General features: G+C 39.7%; 1 protein-coding gene across 2 annotated transcripts in view; it reads left to right on the plus strand.

Annotated features, from left to right (window-relative positions):
- IARS1 (isoleucyl-tRNA synthetase 1) overlaps window positions 1–22,494 on the plus strand; it is an 83,370-nt gene that overhangs the window by 44,948 nt on the left and 15,928 nt on the right. For both annotated transcript variants that reach the window (XM_005901826.3, XM_070375282.1), the window contains exons 17-27: window positions 1,129–1,215; window positions 2,896–2,979; window positions 4,098–4,242; window positions 5,602–5,722; window positions 9,338–9,429; window positions 10,203–10,280; window positions 11,035–11,156; window positions 11,877–11,979; window positions 12,228–12,311; window positions 15,664–15,838; window positions 18,426–18,538. In XM_005901826.3, the coding sequence (XP_005901888.2) occupies window positions 1,129–1,215; window positions 2,896–2,979; window positions 4,098–4,242; window positions 5,602–5,722; window positions 9,338–9,429; window positions 10,203–10,280; window positions 11,035–11,156; window positions 11,877–11,979; window positions 12,228–12,311; window positions 15,664–15,838; window positions 18,426–18,538 (1,204 nt within the window). The remainder of the gene's footprint in view (window positions 1–1,128; window positions 1,216–2,895; window positions 2,980–4,097; window positions 4,243–5,601; window positions 5,723–9,337; window positions 9,430–10,202; window positions 10,281–11,034; window positions 11,157–11,876; window positions 11,980–12,227; window positions 12,312–15,663; window positions 15,839–18,425; window positions 18,539–22,494) is intronic.

Raw genomic sequence — 22,494 nt, forward strand, 5'->3', positions numbered from 1 at the left:
CCAGCTCAGATTCTATAAAAATAAAGTAAAAAAGAAACAAAAAACAGTGTTTTTGGACTGACCCACGTTCTTATTATACTTTCATTTGTAATGTTTCTGAAGGAGTATTTAAGGAATGCTGGGTCATTTTCTGTCTTTACTACTAGTAGTCTTCACAAACTGTTGGAATTCCAGCCTTAATGTTCTGGAATGTACTATTTTTAGCTTTCAATCCATTTTTCTATAGAAACAGCTTTTCTTAAAGAGAAAGCCAGATGACTGACCAATAAGTTGTTTGAGGAATTTCCAGATCTGGCAACTGTTAAAAGCTGTCATGTGGGTCCACATGTGCACACTGCCTCCTTCCCCTTCTGTCAGGCATGGTCTGCCTCTCCTGAGAACTATGGTCCTATTGACCTGCCCTCAGAGGAAGGGGTATCTGATCATTTATTCAAGGGATCTGGTCTCCCATCCCCATCATTTGTGTCTGGTGATGTTCTTTGACTGCAAAATCCGGTCCTAGATGACACTGGGACAGCTTACATGGGTGTGATGTGGTTCTTTTAGGAAACAATCTAGCTAGCAAATAAATGGCATGCATGATATCTGATATAATAAAAACATTTTCTATGTTCCTACAGTCTACCTTTTGACTTTTGAATGAGAGTGCTTTTTGCGTCTTTTGTCATCAGGCTGTCCCCTATGACCTTGTGCTAAAGGCAACATACATCTCTGGATTTTCAGCCTGGCATTTCTGGGAGGTCCTGAGAGAACACCCAGCGTTGCCCACCTCTGCCTTGTGGCTGTCCAACTAGCTCCCCAAGGAAGGTGATAGTACTGTCCCCAGCAGAGAGTCAGTACCTCACTCCAGAGTTTTATTTGCTTTAAATAAAGTACATTTTATTCCTAGTGAAAAGCTCTAGTATGATTGGTCTACAGTGGGTCCTGTCCTTAATTTTTTTACTGCTCCCTAGATGATCCTGATATATCACCAGGCTTAAGAACCATTGCTTTAAGTGCTTATCAAGAAATGTAACTTACCTAAAATAGAAATTCAGTGCAATAAGTAAACACAGTTTTCTTTCCTATGCTTGAATTCTATTTCTTATTTTATTGAACTGTTTCTTTGTGTGTTTTTTTTCCCCCCAGGTTTTACACCTTGCTGGTGCTAGCCACATCTCTCTTTGGACGGCCACCATTCAAAAATGTGATTGTGAATGGACTTGTCCTGGCAAGGCAGGTGCACTCCCTTGTATAATTATGAGTTCCAGTTCCTCTCTGTTCTTAGAGCGTTTTCTGGTTGGATCTAACCGTTCTTTGTGAATAGAGGAATTTAGAAATGCACCAGTTCTGTTCCTGTTCTTTCCTTCCTTCTACTTTTATACTTCTTTCTGTTTTCTGTTTTCATCCAACTTCTGTCCTTCTCCACCTGTAGCATTCTATCTCTACATATCCCTCTATCTTATGAGAACGACTTCATTAAGAACTAAGCCTAATGGAGGCGGACCAAGGGGGGGACATGTGTCCCATTATACTACTAATGATAAAATAGCATTTGTCATTTAGAATTTTATAAAGTACTTTTGCTTATAGCTCTTATTTAATCTGTGAACTGGTCCTTTAATGTACTTTTAGTTGTCCTCTTTTTAATATATGAAGAACCTGTTCGTTCCAGAGGCTTATAATAGAGAACTCTTATTTTTTCCTTTGCTTCCGTTGCCTCTAGTCATTAAAAGTAAAAACAAAAATAAGAAAATTAATTATTATACATAGATATCTTGCTTCATGTGCCCTTCAAAGTGAGGGATGACACCTAGCACTGTCCCAGGCCCTGTTTTGAGCATTTATACATCTTTACTCATTACTCCCAGAGCCATTTGAAATGGGTCCTTTAATTGTCCGGTTCAACATCTGAGGCATTTGAGGTGCAGAAGAAGTAAGGTTACACTGCAACAGAGTGATAAATTCTAGTTCTGTACCTACGTAGTCTGGCTCTACAGTCTGTGCTTAAAAAAAAAATAGAAATCTTATTGAATTATAGTTGCGAAAATTAATAGAGACCGCTTATGTGCTTTGCCTGGTTTCCCCAGTGGTCATGTTTCTTGAAACCATAGCATATCGTCAAGATCAGGCTGTTGATTCAGTTCACCAATCTTAATCAGATTTCCCCAGTTACACTCATTTGCTATTGCATGCAATATTTCATGCATAGGTTCCTCTATCCACCCGCACAGTCAAAATACTGGGCCTGTTTCAGCATCACAGGATGTCTCTATTGCCCTTTTATAACCATACCTTCTCTACCACTTCATACCCCACCAAGTTCAGCTTCAGCCCTAATCTCCAACACCTGGCAACCATTAATCTATTCCCCATCTCTGTAATTTTGTCATTTCAAGCATGATGCATAAATGGATTTGTATCCAGTTCTGTGCTTGACTTTTTTTTGTTCAGTGTAATTCCTGGAGATCCCTTGGGTGGTTGTATGTATCCATAGTTCCTTCTCGTTGTTGAGCAGTGTTCCATGATGACCAGCAGTTTGATCTTTCACCTGCTGAAAGACATTGGGGTTGTTTCTAGTGTTTGCCAACTATGAGTAAAACTGTGAACTTTTCTTCATAGATTTTGTGCAAATCGAAGTTTTCATTTCTCTGGGATAAATACAAAAGCTGTGTTTTTGAATTGTTATACTCTTACATCTTCCTGCTGCCATTTATTCTGAAACTTCTCCATTTACTCACTACAGTAGTCTGAAAGAAGCTTACACAGATTTTAACAAAACAACCTAATTGTTGTGCCTTAATAGTAGCTTGTGTCCCCTTTGCAGTTATGTATTCCAAATTATAGATAATCTGTAGCCATATATAAACTGTGATGTTGACTTATTTAATTGATGTCTCCCTTTTGTTTTTCAAGTGATGGTCAAAAAATGAGCAAACGCAAAAAGAATTATCCAGACCCACTTTCAGTAATTGATAAATATGGTGCTGATGCCCTCAGGTATGGACCAGTGCTCTGCCTTGTGTGTATTTGTCGTCTCTTATGTAAGCATCTTACATTCAGTGATACAGTCATGGTTTCGGTGATGCTGATCATTCTATTAATTTGGTTTATAATTAGCTCTTTTTTAAAAATGCACGTCTATTACATGGAATTGTATTGATATGTTATTGACTTTAAATCCAAAGATCATTTTCTAAATTGTAAAGATGTTTCTAAATCTAGAGGTCTTTTGGAAGATGAGTCTCTGTGTTAGATTTTATTGAGTAGCACAGGTACTTCCAAGTTAGTTGCTGGTGCCTCTGACTTACTCCTATAGATTCCCTGTCTTGGTATTAAAATTCTTATATCATTTATTTCTATTTTGCACTTACTCCTCAGACAACCATATGAAGTACATTTATGCTAGAGCAAATAAAAATTAATACTGAAAATTTTTTAGAGAAAGATACTGCTTGAAATAGAGTCATAAACTTTCGGTGCTCAGGTTAAAAGGAACCACGGAGATCTTGTTCTGCATCCTCCTGTTACTAACAGGAGACCCACACCCAGGGCCTTTGGGCAAGCGTATTCGCGGTTCCCATGTTGCCCAGGAGCAGTTTATTCAGTGTCCTGCAACCCCAGTTATCTGTTAGACTCAACCTTGGCATAGCTGACTACTTGGCCTGATTATTCTTTGTATTGAAGGCTGTCCTGCAGGATGTTTAACACTGTCCCTGGCCTCTGCCCTCTGACTCCCTCTGTGTTGGCAAAATGCTTGTGTGGCTGTCCCTTGTGAATTCCTGATGCCTAAACACACAGTCCTGGGAGGAGGGCCTGGCTACTTCCTCTTGGTGCTGCCATGCCTCCTGGGGCCTGTGCCAAACCAGCCAGGACATGATTCTAGGTTAGTCCAGCGCCATATTCTGGTGTGGCACTCTTGGTCTCCCCTTTAGAATTTTCTAGGTCTCTTACAGAAAGTGAGAACTTTGTCAGTTTTAAGCGGACTGTTTGAAAAGTATTTATAATGTCCCCATTTTGCAGAAAAAGTGCTGATATGGGTATTACCCTGTCAACATGTCAGTAATATTTGGTTTACTGTCTTCATTCCATTTCCATGTAATTTTTTCTTCTTCCAGATTATATCTGATTAACTCCCCTGTGGTGAGAGCAGAAAACCTTCGCTTTAAGGAAGAGGGTGTCCGAGATGTCCTGAAGGATGTACTGCTCCCTTGGTACAATGCCTATCGCTTCTTCATCCAGAACGTCCTAAGGCTACAGAAGGTATGGGTTGCCATGCTACGGAGTGGGGTCTGCCCCACTGAGCTGGGTTTGTAAAAGATAGGGGTGAGCTGTGAGGTGGAGTTCCATGAGAGATTCGGCTGCGCAGGCCCCATGGGTGGGGGCTCGGAGCCGTTGGAAAGGCCATAGATGAAGGTGCAACAGTTGTCTGGGGACTGTGCTGAGCCAAGGAGAACAGGACTGGAGCTTTGCCATTTGGGCAGATGCTCACCTCTGCAAGACACAGATGCTTCACCTGTTTAAGAAGAGTTGCTTTGGATATTCATTTAGCCAGCCAAATTCATGATGAGCAAGCAAGTAAAGAGTCAGCTACTGTCAGAGTGAGTGCCTCGTAAAGGCTGCTGCCTATGAGTGGTCAAGAAGGGCCACTTCATGAGGGCATTTGGGCTGAGACTCCAAGAAAAATTCTCATTGAGTTGCTGGGATGAAAAACAGTGGTTGTGATATACGTGAAGGTGTCTCAGAGCAGTGACCTGCTGACTTGGGAAGCATCCTCTGAGAAGGCCCCATATGTTTTGCTGCCTCTGGTTCATCTTGTCTGCTAATGAACCCCCCCTACCAGGAAGAACAGGGTCTTCTCCAGGCCCTAGTGTTGTTCCTCTTTTTGATCCCACCACCTCTCAGGCCAGTAGTCATGAAGTGGGTCTACTTTGCAGACCTCTGCCTGTGTGGAACTCAAGAAAACAGACTGGGTTAAACCAGTCATCTCTGGGGCTTATCTGGGCCTGACAGAAAGATGCAGACTACAGCACTGGGTGCTTAAATCAGGGCAGGAGTCAGTGTGGTTGCTCCCTCGCCATCCTGATGGTGATGCTGTTGAGAAGGGACAGGTGAAGTGGGCCTTAAGGATCAAGGAGGATTTGCAAAGGAAAAAGCAGCAAGTAAATAGAGCATTCTGGGTAAAATAAATTAAGCAAAGACATTAACTCCTAGTATTCATTTTCAGCTTATAGATAGTTGTCCATTCCTACCCAGTTTTACTGTCCATCCTTCCTCAGATTTAAGGTAACTAAACACTATATTTACTGACAGGATTTTGAAATATTTCTGAATTCATAATTACTCTTTGATAATAGGAATCATTTTTTCCTAAATTCTCTTTAGTTCATTCAGAAATGTATTTCATTAATTGAGGACTTAATGTTCCAAATTTAGCATTTACTTGGAAAATATTGTTAAGAATCAGCAATTTAGATTGCCAGTAGAGTCTGTATTTTGTGATTTTTTTTTTTTTTTTTTTGGTTTGGCTAGTTCTTTCAGTTTAAATCATTTAAAGAGTTCATTTCCTTACAGTGGTTTCCCCCATGCATGCAAAAAGTTTCAATAATTGTCACTTCCTAGGAAGAAGAAGTGGAATTCCTTTACAACGAGAACATGGTTAAAGAAAGTACCAACATCACAGACCGGTGGGTCCTGTCCTTTATGCAGTCGCTCGTTGGGTTCTTTGAGACCGAAATGGCAGGTATGTCTCTTTTCAGCCTTCCTCCCAGGAATAAAGATTCTCTCTTTATAATTACTCTTTTAGTATTTAATTGTTTTTCTTTATAAACACAGACTTTTTTTTTGAAGAATAGTCAATTTACAATGTTCCATTAGTTTTTGCTGTACAGCAAAGTGATTCAGATATATATGTTTTTTTTTTTCCTTTTTCATATTCTTTTCTATTATGGTTTATTATAGGATATTGAATATAGTTCCCTGTGCTGTACAATAGGACTTTGTTGTTTATTTAATTTATAGTAGTTTGTATCTGTTAATTCCAAACTCCTGATTTATCCCTCCCCCATCCCATTTCCCCTTTGGTAACTGTAAGGTTTTTGTTTGTTTGTTGGTTGGTTTTTTTAAATGTCCATGAGTCTGTTTCATTTTGTGAATAAGTTCATTTGTATCATATTTTATTTAGATCTCACGTATAAGTGATATCTTACGGTATTTGTCTTTCTCTTTCTGACTTAGTATGATATTCTCTAGATCCATACATGTTGCTGCAAAGGCTTTATTTCATATTATTTCATTCTTTTTATTGCTGAGGAGCATTCCTCTGTGTGTGTGTGCACGCACACGTCTTCTTTATCTGTTCTTCTGTTGGTGGCCTTTTAGGTTGCTTCCATATCTTGGCTATTGTAAATAGTGCTGCAGTGAACCCTGGGGTGCATGCCTCTTTTCAAGTTAGAATTTCAGGTTTTTAAGGAACCTCCATACTGTTTCCATAGTGGCTATACCAGTATACATTCCTACCAACAGTGTAGGGGAAGGTTCCCTTTCTCCACATCCTCTTCAGCATTAGTTATTTGAGGGCTTTTTTTAATGATGGCCATTCTGACTGGTGTAAATGATAATTGGCAGTGTTGAACATCATCTGATGTGCCTATTGGCCATCTGTATATCTTCTTTGGAAAAATGTCTATTTAGGTCTTCTGCCCATTTTTTTTTTTCTTGTTTTTTTTTTTTTGTATGAGCTATTTGTATATTTTGGAAATTAAGCCCTTGTTAGTCACATTGTTTGCAAATATTTTCTCCTAGTCCACACATTGTCTTGTTTTATTCATAGTTTCTTTTGCTGTACAAAAGCTTATGGTTGATTACATCCCATTTGTATTTGTTCCCATTTCTATGTTCTCTTGGAGGAGTTTTATGGTGTCATGTCTTAAGTCTTTATGCCATTTTGAGTTTATTTTTATGTATGGTGTAAATGAGTGTTCTGATATCATTGATTTGCATGTGATTGTCCAGGTTTTCCCACACCACTTGCTGAAGAGACTATCTTTTTTCCATTATGTGTTCTTGCCTCCTTTGTGGAAGATTAATTCACCATAGGTGTGTGGTTTTCTAAACATAGAGGAAATTTTATAGAAATTTCGAGAGAGACAGAACACTAGATGAATAAATATTTCTTTTTACCTCTCAAATATAATTTTAAGGCTTGTTTGTTGTAGAAATGTATTGTTCCAAGGCCTGAGAGATTGTCTTGAGGGGATATCTAGTGGCCTTACCCCACCACAGACACCACACAGGCCCATGGAATCACAGGCTTCAGTAGTGGATGCCCATGGGTTCAGATCCCAACTTGTACACCACTTGTTCCCTGGGGGAAGCATCGTCTAGTCTATGAGCCTCCATTTCTATCTCCAAAAAGTACCTAGTAATAGTTTTTATAAGACTTAGATAGAAACTGTGTACATGCAGTAGCTAGCAGATAATAGGCAGGTTCTTAATAAGTAGTACTTGTTACTAATATGTTTTTAATTTATTTTTAGGTCTACTTTATTAAATAAGTAGACTGGAAAAATTAGGAAATTCAGAAACACAGTAAGGAAATCGACATTTCCCCACATTTCTGTTACTTAACAACAATGAATGTGTTTTTAGACAGAGGTTGAAAAGGTAGGTAATGTTGGTTCCCTTAAAGTGGGAGATAGACAACCATAAGTCAAGGTGAGAAATTCAAGAAACTGTTAACCAGGATACCTGAGTTGGGTCTGAGTGTTTATGGGTCTGATAAAGTCGGTGGCCAGTGGAGAAAAAATGGCATCCCTGTGTGCACCCTGGTAACATAAACCACCCTCGCACAGCATCCTGGGGTTGGCAGGTGCTGCTACTCAGGTACAGCACTCCAGTGGATTTAAGAGGCCAGAGCAATCAGGTGGTTCATGTAGGGGTCTTCAGTTCCTCAGCTGGTACATAGCTCTTCATGGAAAAGTTGATGCCTCTGTATTTGGCATAATTGGATGGTTAGTCCAGGAAATTTTGAATGTTTTATCAGTCATCCTAAAGGACTATGCCCACTTTTAAACATGCATAATAAGCAAGAGAGTTCCAAGAAAACATCTGTTTCTGTTTCTGTTTATTAGCTATGCCAAAGCCTTTGACTGTGTGGATCACAATAAACTGTGGAAAATTCTGAAAGAGATGGGAATACCAGACCACCCGACCTGCCTCTTGAGAAATCCAAGGGACTCCCAAGAGTCTTCTCCAACACCACAGTTCAAAAGCATCAATTCTTTGGCGCTCAGGTTACTTTATAGTTCAATACTCACATCCATACATGACTGCTGGAAAAACCATAGCTTTGACTAGATGGACCTTTGTTAACAAAGTTGCAGTACGCTGTCTAGGTTGGTCATAGATTTTCTTCCAAGGAGCAAGCGTCTTTCAATTTCACGGCTGCAGTCACCATCTGCAATGATTTTGGAGCCCCCCAAAAATAAAGTCTGTCACTCTTTCTACTGTATCTCCATCTATTTGCCATGAAGTGATGGGACCAGATGCCATGATCTTAGTTTTCTGAATGTTGAGCTTTAAGCCAACTTTTTCACTCTCCTTTTTCACTTTTATCAAGAAGCTCTCTAGTTCTTCTTCCCTTTCTGCCATAAGGGTGGTGTCATCTGCATATCTGAGGTTATTCATGTTTCTCCCGGCAATCTTGATTCCAGCTTGTGCTTCCTCCAGCCCAGTGTTTCTCATGATGTACTCTGCATATAAGTTAAATAGGCAGGGTGACAGTATACAGCCTTGACGTACTCCTTTTCCTATTTGGAACCAGTCTGTTGTTCCATCTCCAGTTCTAACTGTTGCTTCCCAACTAGCATACAGGTTTCTCAAGAGGCAGGTCAGGTGGTCTGGTATTCCCATTCCCATCTCTTTAAGAATTTTCCAGAGTTTGTTGTGGTCCACATAGTCAAAGACTTTCACATAGTCAATAAAGCAGATGTTTTTATGGAACTGTCTTGCTTTTCTGATGATCGAATGGATGTTGGCATTGATCTCTGGTTCCTTTGCCTTTTCTAAGTCCAGCTTGAACATCTGGAAGTTCATGGTTCACGTACTGTTAAAGTCTGGCTTGGAGAATTTTGAGCATTACTTTACTATCATGTGAGATGAGGGCAATTGTGTGGTAGTTTGAGCGTTCTTTGGCATTGCCTTTCTTTGGGATTGGAATGAAAACTGACCTATCTCTCTAATAGATGTGATAGCCCTTGAATGGCAGGGCCTACTTGCTCTTCTTGTATCCAGCCCTATCTTAAGCTCCCAAGACTTTTATATGTTCTCACGGTCCAATTGGTTGTCTTACTTTCAGCTTACAGGCTCTATACTGTGGTTCCTCGCCTGGTCAAGTTTGTGGATATTTTGACCAATTGGTATGTTCGGATGAACCGTAGAAGATTAAAGGTAAGTGAAGGCTTCTATTGGGAAGAGCAGAAAGTGCAAGAAGTATGAGAGTTGAGGAAAAATGAGAACAACCCAAAGGAAAAAGGGCGTTTTCAAATGCTCTCACTTGGTGAAGCTATCTTTTTCCTTTTACGTTGCATATTAACTGTACTGCCATGTTTTGGATAGGGGAATCCTTAAGTTTAAAAGTCATCTCACATGTTTTCAAAACACAATTATAGACATCATATTAGAGGCAAAGTCTCAGGCCATTTAGGACTGTACTGAACAGACCTGTTAAAATCAAATAATTCATGCAGGTATTTTGCAAATGTTGTTCGGTACAGCTGTGATCTTCAGATGGGCACTTCATCGCTTCTAACACTAGAGGGACAGTTACTTATTGATGATACTCTTCATTAAGCCTTTGGGGATATAGGATGAGTGAAGCATGGAGCCTGTCCCAGAACTTAAGCTATGCATAAACAGCAATGCTCCAAAACAGGGAGTGAGGTGCACCCAGACCACTGCCCATCAGTACTACCTTCAAATGTGTTAATGATAAAATCCTGTAACAAAACAGTAATTTTGTTTTGTTAAAATATATTACATACACGTGCATGTATGTGTGTGTATGCACATATATTTAACAGAACATTAAAATGTTTAAAGTAGTTATGTTATCTCTGGATAACTTAATTATAGCTGAGTTTGCCCCTTTTTATTACCTTTTTTTTTTCTCTGTAGTGAGCTACTGGTTTTAACAGTTTACTGTGTGTGTTTTTCATCCTTAGGGTGAAAATGGAGTAGAGGATTGTGTTAAGGCCCTGGAGACCTTGTTTAGTGTTCTGCTGTCTTTGTGCAGACTTATGGTAAGATGCTTGATCCCGTTCTAAAGCTCTAGCCCTGTGGGCTGCTTGTGGTGCCCAGTTGCTGCACTGTCCTCTGTTTGTATCTGTTCTCTCTTTTTTCTACATTTTAAAGTCCTGTAATCTTCTGTGAGTATCAGGGAAGGTCTTGAGCTAACAGCTAACCAAACAAATACATATATTGCAAACAGTATTTCACTTGAGACATGTTCCTACCAATTGAAATATTCATTAAATGATATATAAGTAAAAATTCCACCCTTAGTTTCCTGTGTCTTATTTCTGCTCTTTCACTCTAATGATACAAGCCTTCTGTTTATTTCCTAAACATACATGGAATGAGAACCTGCTTTATCCCAGGTCCTCTACCTGGTGTCTCATGTATGAGCTCATTCCTTCTTCCTGTTAAGCAGGTAGTGTTTCTCCAGTTTACAGATGAGGTTTCTGAGATTTTAGGAATATTCATTCCTCTGCAATTGACCTAACTGCCATGTGGTCATCGGCTCCTGTTTTTATTATGGACATCTTCAAGGATGTTTTGGACACTTCTGTCTGTAGTCCTACTTCTTTGCTTCGTGAGTGTGTCTCACCAAGTTCAAAATGAGGTCATTTTCTTAGGGCATGTTGTATTAACCTCATGTCCAGTTCTGTGCATATTCCCCTGTCATTTCTCTAAAATGTTTTAGTTGTTTCTAACTCTGAGATCAGTTAATGATGGCTACATATGAATGACATAATGTTTTCTGTCCTTATACAGGCCCCCTATACCCCTTTTCTTACTGAATTGATGTATCAGAATCTGAAGACACTGATTGACCCTGTTTCTGTCCAGGACAAGGACACATTCAGTATTCACTACCTCATGCTGCCCCATGTTCGGTAAGAATCAAATATACCTAAGCGTCACCTGGGCCATGGGAAGGAGAGTTGCTAGAGATGCACTCATGTGGGGGCCCCAGCTCCCTGCTCCAGCTCACCCATGCCATGCCTTCCAGTTGAGCTATTCCTCAGGCTACAGAATGAGTATAAGAGGGATACTTAGGGTGGAATCCCCTGTAGAGCTGTGGCATGTAGGGTGTGGGTAGGCCTTTGGTATCGTTTTGGGGAGCTGCTATGCACTGAGCATCAGGCTCAAGCTTGCATCTCACTGCTGCTGCTGCTGCTGCTAAGTCGCTTCAGTCGTGTCTGACTCTGCGACCCCATAGATGTCAGCCCACCAGGCTCCCCCGTCCCTGGGATTCTCCAGGCAAGAACACTGGAGTGGGTTGCCATTTCCTTCTCCAATGCATGAAAGTGAAAAGTGAAAGTGAAGTCACTCAGTCGTGTCCGACTCTTTGTGACCCCATGGACTGCAGCCTACCAGGCTCCTCCACCCATTGGATTTTCCAGGCAAGAGTACTGGGGTGCCATTGCCTTCTCCCTGCCTCTCACTATAAGCCCCCAAAACAGTCACACTATGTTCCCAAGAGCCTCCCTTGGGAAGCTAACCACACCATCACATCTCTCATCCGACTTTCTTCCTCAATGAAGCACGTTTCTTCTTTGAGATTTTCTCTTTTTAAATCTATTATCTTTTATGTTCCTACCTCTCCCAATCAGTGAAGAATTGATCGACAAGAAAACTGAGAGTGCAGTATCTAGAATGCAGTCTGTGATTGAACTTGGCCGAGTGATTCGAGACCGCAAAACTATTCCAATAAAGGTTTGAGATTTTATTTCTATTTTAAATTGCATACACCTAGAGAATTATGTCTTTGGAGTATTTTCTTAATATAAAGGGCTTCCAGCAATGGCATTAATTTCTTTTTGCAGTAAGGCTGTGAATGACTTAATACTAGTTAAGCCTGTTTAGTCTAGAGCTTGAAATTCAGATAGAACATGTAACATTCATATTTCTGCAGTTTAGAAGCCTGGATGCTTAGTGAACTTTCCCTTCCCTTTTCTTTCTAGTATCCTTTGAAAGAAATTGTTGTTATCCATCAAGATCAGGAAGCTCTTAATGAAGTTAAGTCTTTGGAGAAATATATCATTGAGGTAAGACAGTTGATTTGTGTGATTTAGTCCAAACAGGCTTCTGTCCTTGGGAAGATTATTTTGATTAGTATTCTTTATCAGTATATACATAAATGTAACCATCTGTGAAATCTTACAGTTTGCTTTTTGATTCATCATGAATTTTTTGCAATGTAATTAAAAAATTTTTTTTAAGAATTTGTATTTATTTTTTGGCCATGCTGGGGGCATGTGGCATCTTAGTTCTTCCTACCAGGGATCAAACCCACACCCCCTGCATTGGAAGCACAGAGTCTTAACCAGTTGACCACCAAGGAAGTCCCTGTAATTATAATTCTTTAACAGTGATTTCAAGGTCCATGAATTTTTCACCTTCATTGGATCATTTATCCCTTCATCCACTTTTCTTCCCCTAGGTAATTTTTGATAATTAACAAAAAGAAAAAGCTTAGTCCTTCAAATTACCCAAGTATCAAGTAAACACTGGTTATAAATAAACACTAGCAATCGGGTACAAGACAAAGTCTCTTCTCACCCTGGCCCCTCTGTCATGTCTCATTTCCCACTTACAGGGATGTTCACTACGGTATCTCCTACTGGGTTGTTCCTAGCATTTTACGTACATGTAGACACATTTGTACATACATCTACACCCATGCAGGCTTCCTAGGTGGCCCAGTGGTAAAGAATCCACCTGCCACTGCAGGAGACTTGAGTTTGATCCCTGGATCGGGAAGATTCCTCTTGATAAGAAAATGGCAACCTACTCCAGTATTTTCCCAACCTATGCCGGGATACTCCCATGAACAGAGGAGCCTGGCAGGCTACAGTCCTTGGGGTTGCAAAGAGTCAGGTATGACTCAGCAACTAAACATCAAATACGCACATCACTGGTTTTATTTGTGAATAGAGATGATCATATATGTAGTTTTTTACTAATTGTTTCCACTTCATAGTATCACTTAAACAACATTCCATGTTAAAACCTAGAGCCCTAGGACTTACCTGTTGGTCCAGTGGCTATGACCACACTCCCAGCACAGGGGGCTCAGGTTCAATCAGGGAACTAGATTCCATGTGCTGCAATTAATGATCCTGCATGCCACGAACGCCCAGCACAGCCAAATAAATAAATAAAATTTTTAAATAAATATTTTTAAAGAACTCTTCCTTTAAAAACAAAACATTAGGGATCTAATTTATTCTTTTTGCCAGCTGCATAGTGTTCACTTTCTGGCTGCATCATTATTTATTTAGTTACTCTAGTATTGTTGGAAATTTATGTTTCAGATTAAAAATAAAAGTTTGTGTGTGTGTGCGCTTGTGCAAATAAGTTGTTAACTGTAGATTTAAAAAATGTACAACATAAGAGTTGCGAGTTAACTCTTATGCGAGTTAATGAGGATGCAGCCCAGGATACAGCACCTCAGATAGCTCTGAGAAGGTGCTCCTAAGAAGCAGTGGGAAAAGGTCAGTATATATGTGATTTTGGTAAAGGGGGAATACATGCAGTCAAGTACATTTTTTTCCAGAAGGTTTCTGCTAGTCTTGTGAAGCTTTGCTAGTCACGAGGAACAGTTACCACCATGAAGGTTTTTGGGGGCCTTTCCATGGGGAGATTCAAGAATTGGGCTTATAAAATCAGCTCCTGAAAACACCTATCTAAAGACCTCTCCTGCCAGTTTTTCCCCAAACACAGAATGTCTCATTTCTGCTGTCCACCCTGAACTCCTTTCAGGGGGTTAGTGAAGGTCAGCAGCTGCAGCAACACAATTTAATCCTTGTACAGGTATGCTGTGCTATGCTAAGTCACTTCAGTCGTGTCCAACTCTGTGCGACCCCATAGATGGCAGCCCACCAGGCTCCCCCATCCCTGGGATTCTCCAGGCAAGAACACTGGAGTGGGCTGCCATTTCCTTCTCCAATGCATGAAGGTGAAAAGTGAAAGTGAAGTCGCTCAGTCATGTCCGACTCTTAGCGACCCCATGGATTGCAGTCTAAGAGGCTCCTCTGTCCATGGGATTTTCCAAGCAAGAGTACTGGAGTGGGGTGCCAATGTACAGGTATAGGTAGATGCATGTGTGCTCAGTCACTTCAGTCACGTCCCACTCCTTGCTACCCTATGGACTGTAGCCCACCAGGCTCACCTGTCCATGGGGTTCTCCAGGCAAGAATACTGGAGAGGGTTTCCATGCCCTCCTCCAGAGCGTCTTCCCAAGGGGATCGAACCTGTGTCTCTTGAGTCATCTCCTTTGTTGACAGTCAGGTTCTTTACTACTAGTACCACCTGTGAAGCCCAGATAAGTCGATGGCAGGTGCCAATTGCTAGTTGACAGTGTGGATGTTGGACAGGTTCTTAAAAGTGGAGTTGTGAGGTCAGAAGTTTAAACTGTCTTGTCAGTTGTCCTCCCAGAAAGCTTTATCCTATGGTGTTTTTAAATGAAATATATATTTCAAATTTCATTTTTATTCCTTTCACAGATAATATTTAAGGATAGAAAATAATTTCTATATTTGGTTTTGAATTACTTGAGAATTCTGGATAAATAGAGTTTATAAAACTCTTTAGAAATTTAAAAGGTTATAACTAAGGAAATATAAATTCTGTAAAGAATGCTTAAGATATGGATAAAAATAAAATATTCTTAAATATCTTGAGCACTCTGAGATCAAATAATATAGTAATGTATAATGGCAAAATATTTCCATATAATTTGCTTCAGTTGACAATTCCATGATACTTCATTTTCTTATTTCCTGCTGTGTAGTCACCATTTCCTACTACATTAGTAATCCTTAACTTGCTAGCATGAGGGAGACATGAAATACTACAATTAACTGATTCTTCTGGTTAATTGACAGTTAAATTGCTTGAGCAAAGGTTACCCCTGAGACATGAAGTCCATATTTCTAATGCTACAGTCCTTGTTAATTGAGTTAGGGTTGTGTAGTCATCACCACAATTTTGTAGAATTTTCATCACCCCAAATAGAGACCCCAAATTATCATTCATGCATCATTTCCCCTCAGGATCCTACAGTCCTGTTTTCTGTCTGTTTTCTGTCTCTGGGTGTGCTCACTCTGGACATTTTCTGTAGATGAAATCATACAATATGTGGGCTTCTGTGTCTGGCTTCTGTGACTTAGCACCAAGGGTCATTCATGTTATAGCACGTATTAATGCTTCTTTCCTTTATGTTGCTAAATGATGGCCCACTAGGTGGATATACCACATTTTATTTATCCTTTCATAGTCGATCAGCATTTGGGTTATTTCCACTTTTTGGTTATTGCTATAAATATTTGTATTCAAATTTTTGTGGACATATTTTCATTTGTTTCGTTTTTGTTTTTGCATGTCTATCAAATACAGGAATTGAATGTTCGAAAAGTTACATTATCTACAGATAAAAACAAGTATGGCGTTCGCCTAAGGGCAGAGCCAGATCACATGGTCCTGGGGAAGCGTCTGAAAGGAGCTTTCAAGATGGTAATGACATCCATCAAACAGCTGAGCAATGAGGAGCTGGAGCGGTTCCAGGAAAATGGTGGGCATCTGTTTCACTGGGGGCACCATTTGTGTCCTCAACCTGATGGATATCTCGTACTTAGCCTCCTCTTTGATTTCTACTATTACAGCCTTCCCTTAAATTAGAACTTTTTTTTCTGTTCATAAAAATATTTATTATGAATAATTCTGCTAATTTATTTTTTTAAAAGTACAAAGAATAAAAATGACCCATCACCCGTCCTTTTAATGTAGATTGAAATTCTGATTTAGTTCACTGTTAAAATTCTGATTTAGTTCATCCTATATACGTATGTAGTCATATAATTATAGCTTTACAAATGGGAATCACCCTGTAATTTATTTCACATTTTTCACTTTTTTATATTTACATTATTTGGTTTTCATTTACCTTTTTATTTTGCATTTTCACTTTACATTATAAACATTTCTGTGTTTTGTCAGTCTTTAAAATGCTATTTCAATAAGTGTTGCAAAAATTTTCTTCCTGTGGTTACCTGGTATTTTTTTAACCAGTCTGTTATTGTTGGTGCTTTCATTGTTTCCATTCTTTTAACAGTATAACTAATATTTCAGTGAATATTCTCACAGGTAGATGTTTTGTGGAATTGATTCATTCTAGCTAGGTTTAGGGGCTTTCCTCATGGCTCAGTTGTTAAAGAATCCGCCTACAATGCAGGGGACTCCAGTTCCATTCCTGGTTCGGGAAGATCCCCTGGAGAAGGGATAGGCTACCCACTCCAGTATTCTTGGGCTTCCCTTGTGGCTCAGCTGGTAAAGAATCAGCCTGCAGTGCAGGAGACCTGGGCTCGATCCCTGGGTTGGAAAGATCCCCTGGAGAAGGGAAAGGCTACCCACTCCAGTATTCTGGCCTGGAGAATTCCATGGATTATACAGTCCGTGGGGTCGCAAGAGTCGGACACAACTGAGTGGCTTTCACTTTCACTTTCAGCTAGGTTTCTACTTGAAATCATTGAGTCAGATGGATAAACTGTAAGTTACCATTGAATTCTATAAGTGCTAATATGGGCCTGGAAAAATCTACCCTAATGAGAGAGCAAAACCCTTCAGATTCACCACCCAGTGGTATAGAGTGTTACCCTTGTCAGATGTTGCTTGTAGACAAAAAGATGACTTGAGTTGCCAGAATGAAGACCAGAAGATATTCAAAGAAGAAAGTTATCTTTTAATTTTAATTCAAAATTGTAATTTTTAAACACTTAAGTATTTTTAATGAAAGGGATTTAGCATTGAGGTTTGGAGCTTCTTCCAAAACTGTGTCAGAACTTAAAATGTTTCTCTGAAATATCTAGAATACATATTTTGTTCTCAATTGAGCAAGAGTGGAGTCATTCATTCAGCAAATATTTTTTAAAGCCCTTCTGTTTGTTGACACTGAGAACATAGAGTTGAATAAGACAGACATTGTCCTTACCCTCATGGTGCTGGTAGACGCTAAAGATGTATGAATATAATCATATTTTTGATAAGTGTGCTGAAGGAAATCTTTAGGAAGCTGTTCCAGGTGCCCAGGAGTTCTGACCTCTGCCATGATTAGAATCATATATGGTCTGATTACAGCTATTTGACTTCCTGCAGCAATCCTAGGGTACAAGGTGTTTGATTGTTTGGGTTCCCTCTGAAATTGAAAATCATAAGCATGGAAATGTCATGAAGAAAGATTTAAGGATTCATAACTCAGATGAGTAGTTATGGAAATTGGGGGAAATGTCCATAAGATTCCCCAAATTTTTAGATAAAATTTATAAAACATTAGAGACTAGCAACTAAAAGTTGAATCAGTACTAATTCAGCTTGATTTGTTAAATTAACAAAATCTTTGATCAGCCTTCAGGTCATAAATCTCAAGTTGTTTCACCAATTAGCCAAAATATTAAAAATTCTTGAAATAAGCTTTATTTGAAACTGAAAGCCTGTAGTTTTTAAACTGTAGTTTCTGAGTGAACTGTTCCATATTGATGGAAAGCAGTTTTTAGAATACAGTGACATAAAGTGAAAATGACAGCCCACTGCTCAAAGATCCAGAAGATTGTTTTGTGAATTACTATAGTAAATGGTATGGGAAATGGGAACTGCCATCCTCAGCTGTTTACATGTTCTGCCTACCATGAATAGGTATGATGCTCAGACCTTCACGCTGTCTACCTCTTTTCACCCTGACTGTACCCGGATAGGCAGGTAGAAGAACACCAGGGATTTACCACCTTTGAGTGGTAGGCCTAAGTCTAGCTTGACTCTACAGACTGTGCTTTCTTCATTGTAGCTTGCTGCTTATGTTTATGATGGGGATTCATTTGTTGCCTCTGGCACATGTTTTTGGATCTAGGACCTTATATACAGCAGTAGATATTGGTGATATAAATGGCCTTACGATAGCATGGTGTAGTCTAAGGAAAGTTTATCTCATCCTTGACTACAACAGTAGTCATGAGTCAGTAAGAGTCAGTCAGTAAGACATAATCTCTTAAAGACTGTAGCTTGATGATTTGAAGTTTTTATTAGAGAGTGGCACAGTATATTGGTAGCAGGGCAGCTTCAGGAGTGGGTTACTGATTGAGTAACAGTGACAGTTGCTTTTCCAATAGGGACCATTGTTGTGGAAGGCCATGAATTGCATGAAGAAGATATCCGTCTCATATACACCTTTGATCAGGCGACAGGTGGAACAACACAGTTTGAAGCACACTCGGATGCCCAGGTATTTTTCTATTCCCTAGAACATTTACCAAAAAATAAGAACATCAGAGGAAAAAAATACTCACCCATGTTCCTCCAGGGACAGAGGAGCCTAGTGGGCTGCTGTCTATGGGGTCGCACAGAGTCAGACACGACTGAAGCGACTTAGCAGCAGCAGCAGCATGCTCCTCCTGACAGTATTGGCAGCTTGTCTCAGGGTAAAATGGCTTTTATTTTAGATTGGCCTTATTAAACTTCTCTATTATAGCTTCTTGACATACGCATTTCTTTAATGGATATATAAATAAATATTTTGTGACTTTATGCATGCCAATAAGTGCTGGGTCATACAAAAACATGGAAGATGTAATCCTACCCTTCAAGGAATGGGTCAGTCATGGAGATAGAAAAGTAAATCTGTTCTTATTATTCTACTTGGTAAGTTATCTGGTAGAGATAAGTACAGGGAAGGGCTAAGTCTGGGGTAGAAGTGGGAGTGGTTAGAGAGCATCCCTTGAAGAGGATGTACAGACAGTTGTGGATTCTGGGGTCTGGGTTTTTTGTTGTGATGGATCACAGCATCTCTCTTCACTCTTGACCAGACTTCTCCAGACAGATAGATTGTAAGATCTCTAATATGAGAGTAAGGGACCTGCTGGAGTTCCTCTGTGCTTAATATTCCACATATGGGGGATGATGGAGAATACCTCGTGTGAGTTTAGTCAACCTTTACATGAGGTCTTTTTTTTTTTGGCCACATTATGCAGCTTATGGGATCTTAATTCCTCAGTGAAGGATTGAACCTGGGCCCCCAGCAGTGAAAGCACTGAGCTCTAACCACTGAACTGCTGGGGAATTGCCATACACAGAGTCTTAAATATGATGTAGACAGAACTCCACGTGGGCAGACAGTGTAAGGAGCTGAAGGTGAGAAAACTACAAAAGAAGGAATTGGGGCCAGGGAAGAAGGTTTGTAACCAGCAAGAAGATGTAAATAAGAGAGGCTGGAAGAGCTTGTCTATACTTAAGGAAATGTTGTCTTGTGATACTTCTGAGTTTCTTAATGTAATTTGTGTATTGTGGGCCATGGTTACCCTGCCGTGACTTATCCATTTTCAGTTTACCTCCTATGCATCTTCATAAAATGGAGCAAGTTTGTTATCTTTGAGTGTCCTCAAAAATGTAAATGGGGATGGTGCCTAATTCATATATATATATATATATATATATATATATGTATTCCCTCTGTAATAGAAGTGATACTGTCATTATTACCACATCATCATTGACAACCTTTATGACAGAGAAGATGAAATAGTGGATAAAGTTGACAGGAAGGTGGCAATTTTAAAAAGTATTGTGGCCCATTATAGAAATTGTATCTTGAATTGTACAAACCAACCAGTGGATAGAACAGGTCATGGTTAAAGAAAACAACGGAGATGGCTGCTTTGAGGTTCACTTGTTTGTGGTGAATCTGTTATGAAAAGTTATACTGCTGTACTAGCTTCATGATTGGTGATTTTATTTATGAGCAGAGTTGATATTATTTATTAGAAAGCAGAGTTCCATGTCGTTGTTACTGTTGTTCAGTTGCTAAGTCGTGTCTTATTGTTTGCAACCCATAAACTACAGCATACCTGCTTTCCTTGTCCTTCACTATCTCCCAAAATTTGACCGAAGTCATCTCCATTGAGTCAGTGATGCCATCCAATCATCTCCTCCTCTGTTGCCCATTTGTCCTCCTGCCCTTAATCTTTCCCAGATTCAGGATCTTTTCCAATGAGTAGACTTTTTATCAGGTGGCTAAAGTACTGGAGCTTCAGCATCAGTACATTCAGTGAATATTCAGGGTTGATTTCCTTTTGGATTGACTGGTTTGATCTCCTTGCTGTCCAAAGGACTCTCAAGAGTCTTCTCCAGCACCACAATTCAAAAGCATCAATTCCTTGGCACTCAGCCTTCTTTACAGTCCAGCTCTCACATCCGTACGTGACTGCTAGAAAAACCATAGCTTTTGAGTATACAGAACTTTGTCATCCTAGTGATGTCTCTACTTTTTAATATGCTGTCTTGGTTTGTCATAGCTTTTCTTCCAAAGAGCAAGTGTCTCTTAATTTCGTGGCTGCTGTCACCGTGCACAGTGATTTTGGAGCTCAAAAAAATAAAATCTGCCACTCTTTTCACTTTTTCCTCATTTGTTTGCCAGGAAGTGATGAGACTGGATGCCATGATCTTTGTTTTTTGTATATTGAGTTTTAAGCCAGCTTTCCACCCTCTTTCTCCATCCTTAAGAGGTTCTTTACTTCCTCTTTTTCAGCCTTTACAGTGGCATCATCTGCGGTTGTTGATATTTCTCCTGGCTATCTTGATTCCAGCTTGTGAGTCATCTGGCCCAGCATTTCACATGATGTGCTCTGCATATAAGTTAAATAAGCAGTTTGACAATATATAGCCTTGACATATTCCTTTCTCAATTTGGAACCAATCCATTGTTCCATATCCTGTTCTAACTGCTGCTTTTTGACCTGCATACAGATTTTTCAGGAGACAGCTAAGATGGTCTGGTATTCCCATCTCTTTAAGATTTCTCACAGTTTGTTGTGATAAACACAGTCAAAGGCTTTAGCATAGTTAATGAAACAGAAGTAGATGGTTTCCTGGAATTCCCTTGTTTTCTTTATGATCCAGCATATGTCAGCAATTTGATCTCTTGCTTCCTCTGCTTTTTCTAAATACAGGCTGTACATCTGAAATTTCTCAGTTCACATACTGTGGAAGCCTGTCTTGCAGGATTTTGAGTATTACCTTGCTAGCACGTGAAACGAGCACAATTGTATGGTAGTTTGAACATTCTTTGGCATTGCCCTCCTTTGGTATTGGAATGAAAACCGACCTTTTCCAGTCTTGTGGCCACTGCTGAGTTTTCCAAATTTGCTGGCATATTGAGTGCAGAACTATAGCATCATCTTTTAGGATTTGAAATAGCTCAACTGGAATTCCATCACCTCCACTAGCTTTGTTCATAATGATGCTTCCTAAGACCCTCTTGACTTCACAGTCCAGGATTTCTGGCTCTAGGTGAGTGATCACACCATCATGGTTATCCAGGTCATTAATATCTTTTTTCTATAGTTCTTCTGTGTATTCTTGCCACCTCTTCCTAATCTCTTCTGTTTCAGTTAGGTCCTTACCATTTCTGTCCTTTATTGTATCCATCTTTGCATGAAATGTTCCCTTGGTACCTAATTTTTTGAAGAGTTCTCTAGTCTTTCCCATTCTATTATTTTCCTCTGTTTCATGGTATTGTTCATTTTTAAAGGCTTTCTTACCTCTTTGCTCTTCTTCGGAACTCTGCATTCAGTTGGGTATATCTTTCCCTTTCTCCTTTGCCTTTTGCTTCTCTTTTTCTCAGCTATTTGTAAGTCCTCAGACAACCACTTGCCTTCTTGCATTTCTTTTCCTTGGGGATGGATCTGGTTACCACCTCCTGTACAGTGTTACAAACCTTCATCCGTTTGTACAAGACAGAGTACTTGAGGCACTCTGTCTACCAGATCTAGTCCCTTCAATTTACTTGTCACTGCACTGTATAATCATAAAGGGTTTGATTAAGTCATACCTGAATGGTCTTGTGGTTTTCCCTACTTTCTTCAATTTAAGTCTGAATTTGGCAATAAGGAGCTCATGATCTGCGCCACAGTCAACTTCAGGTCTTGTTTTTGCTAACTGTATAGACTTTCTCCATCCTTGGCAACAAAGAATATGATTAATCTGATTTCAGTGTTGACCATTTGTTGATATCCTTGTGTAGAGTTGTCTCTTGTGTTGTTGGAAGAGGGTATTTGCTGTGACCAGTGTGTTCTCTTGACAAAATTCTGTTAGCCTTTGCCCTCCTTCATTGTGTACTCTAAGGCCTAACTTACCTGTTACTCCAGGTATCTCTTGACTTCCTACTTCTGCTTTCCAGTCCCCTGT

This window comes from Bos mutus, chromosome 8 (genome assembly GCF_027580195.1).
Source record: "Bos mutus isolate GX-2022 chromosome 8, NWIPB_WYAK_1.1, whole genome shotgun sequence".
NCBI classification, from domain to species: Eukaryota; Metazoa; Chordata; class Mammalia; order Artiodactyla; family Bovidae; genus Bos; species Bos mutus.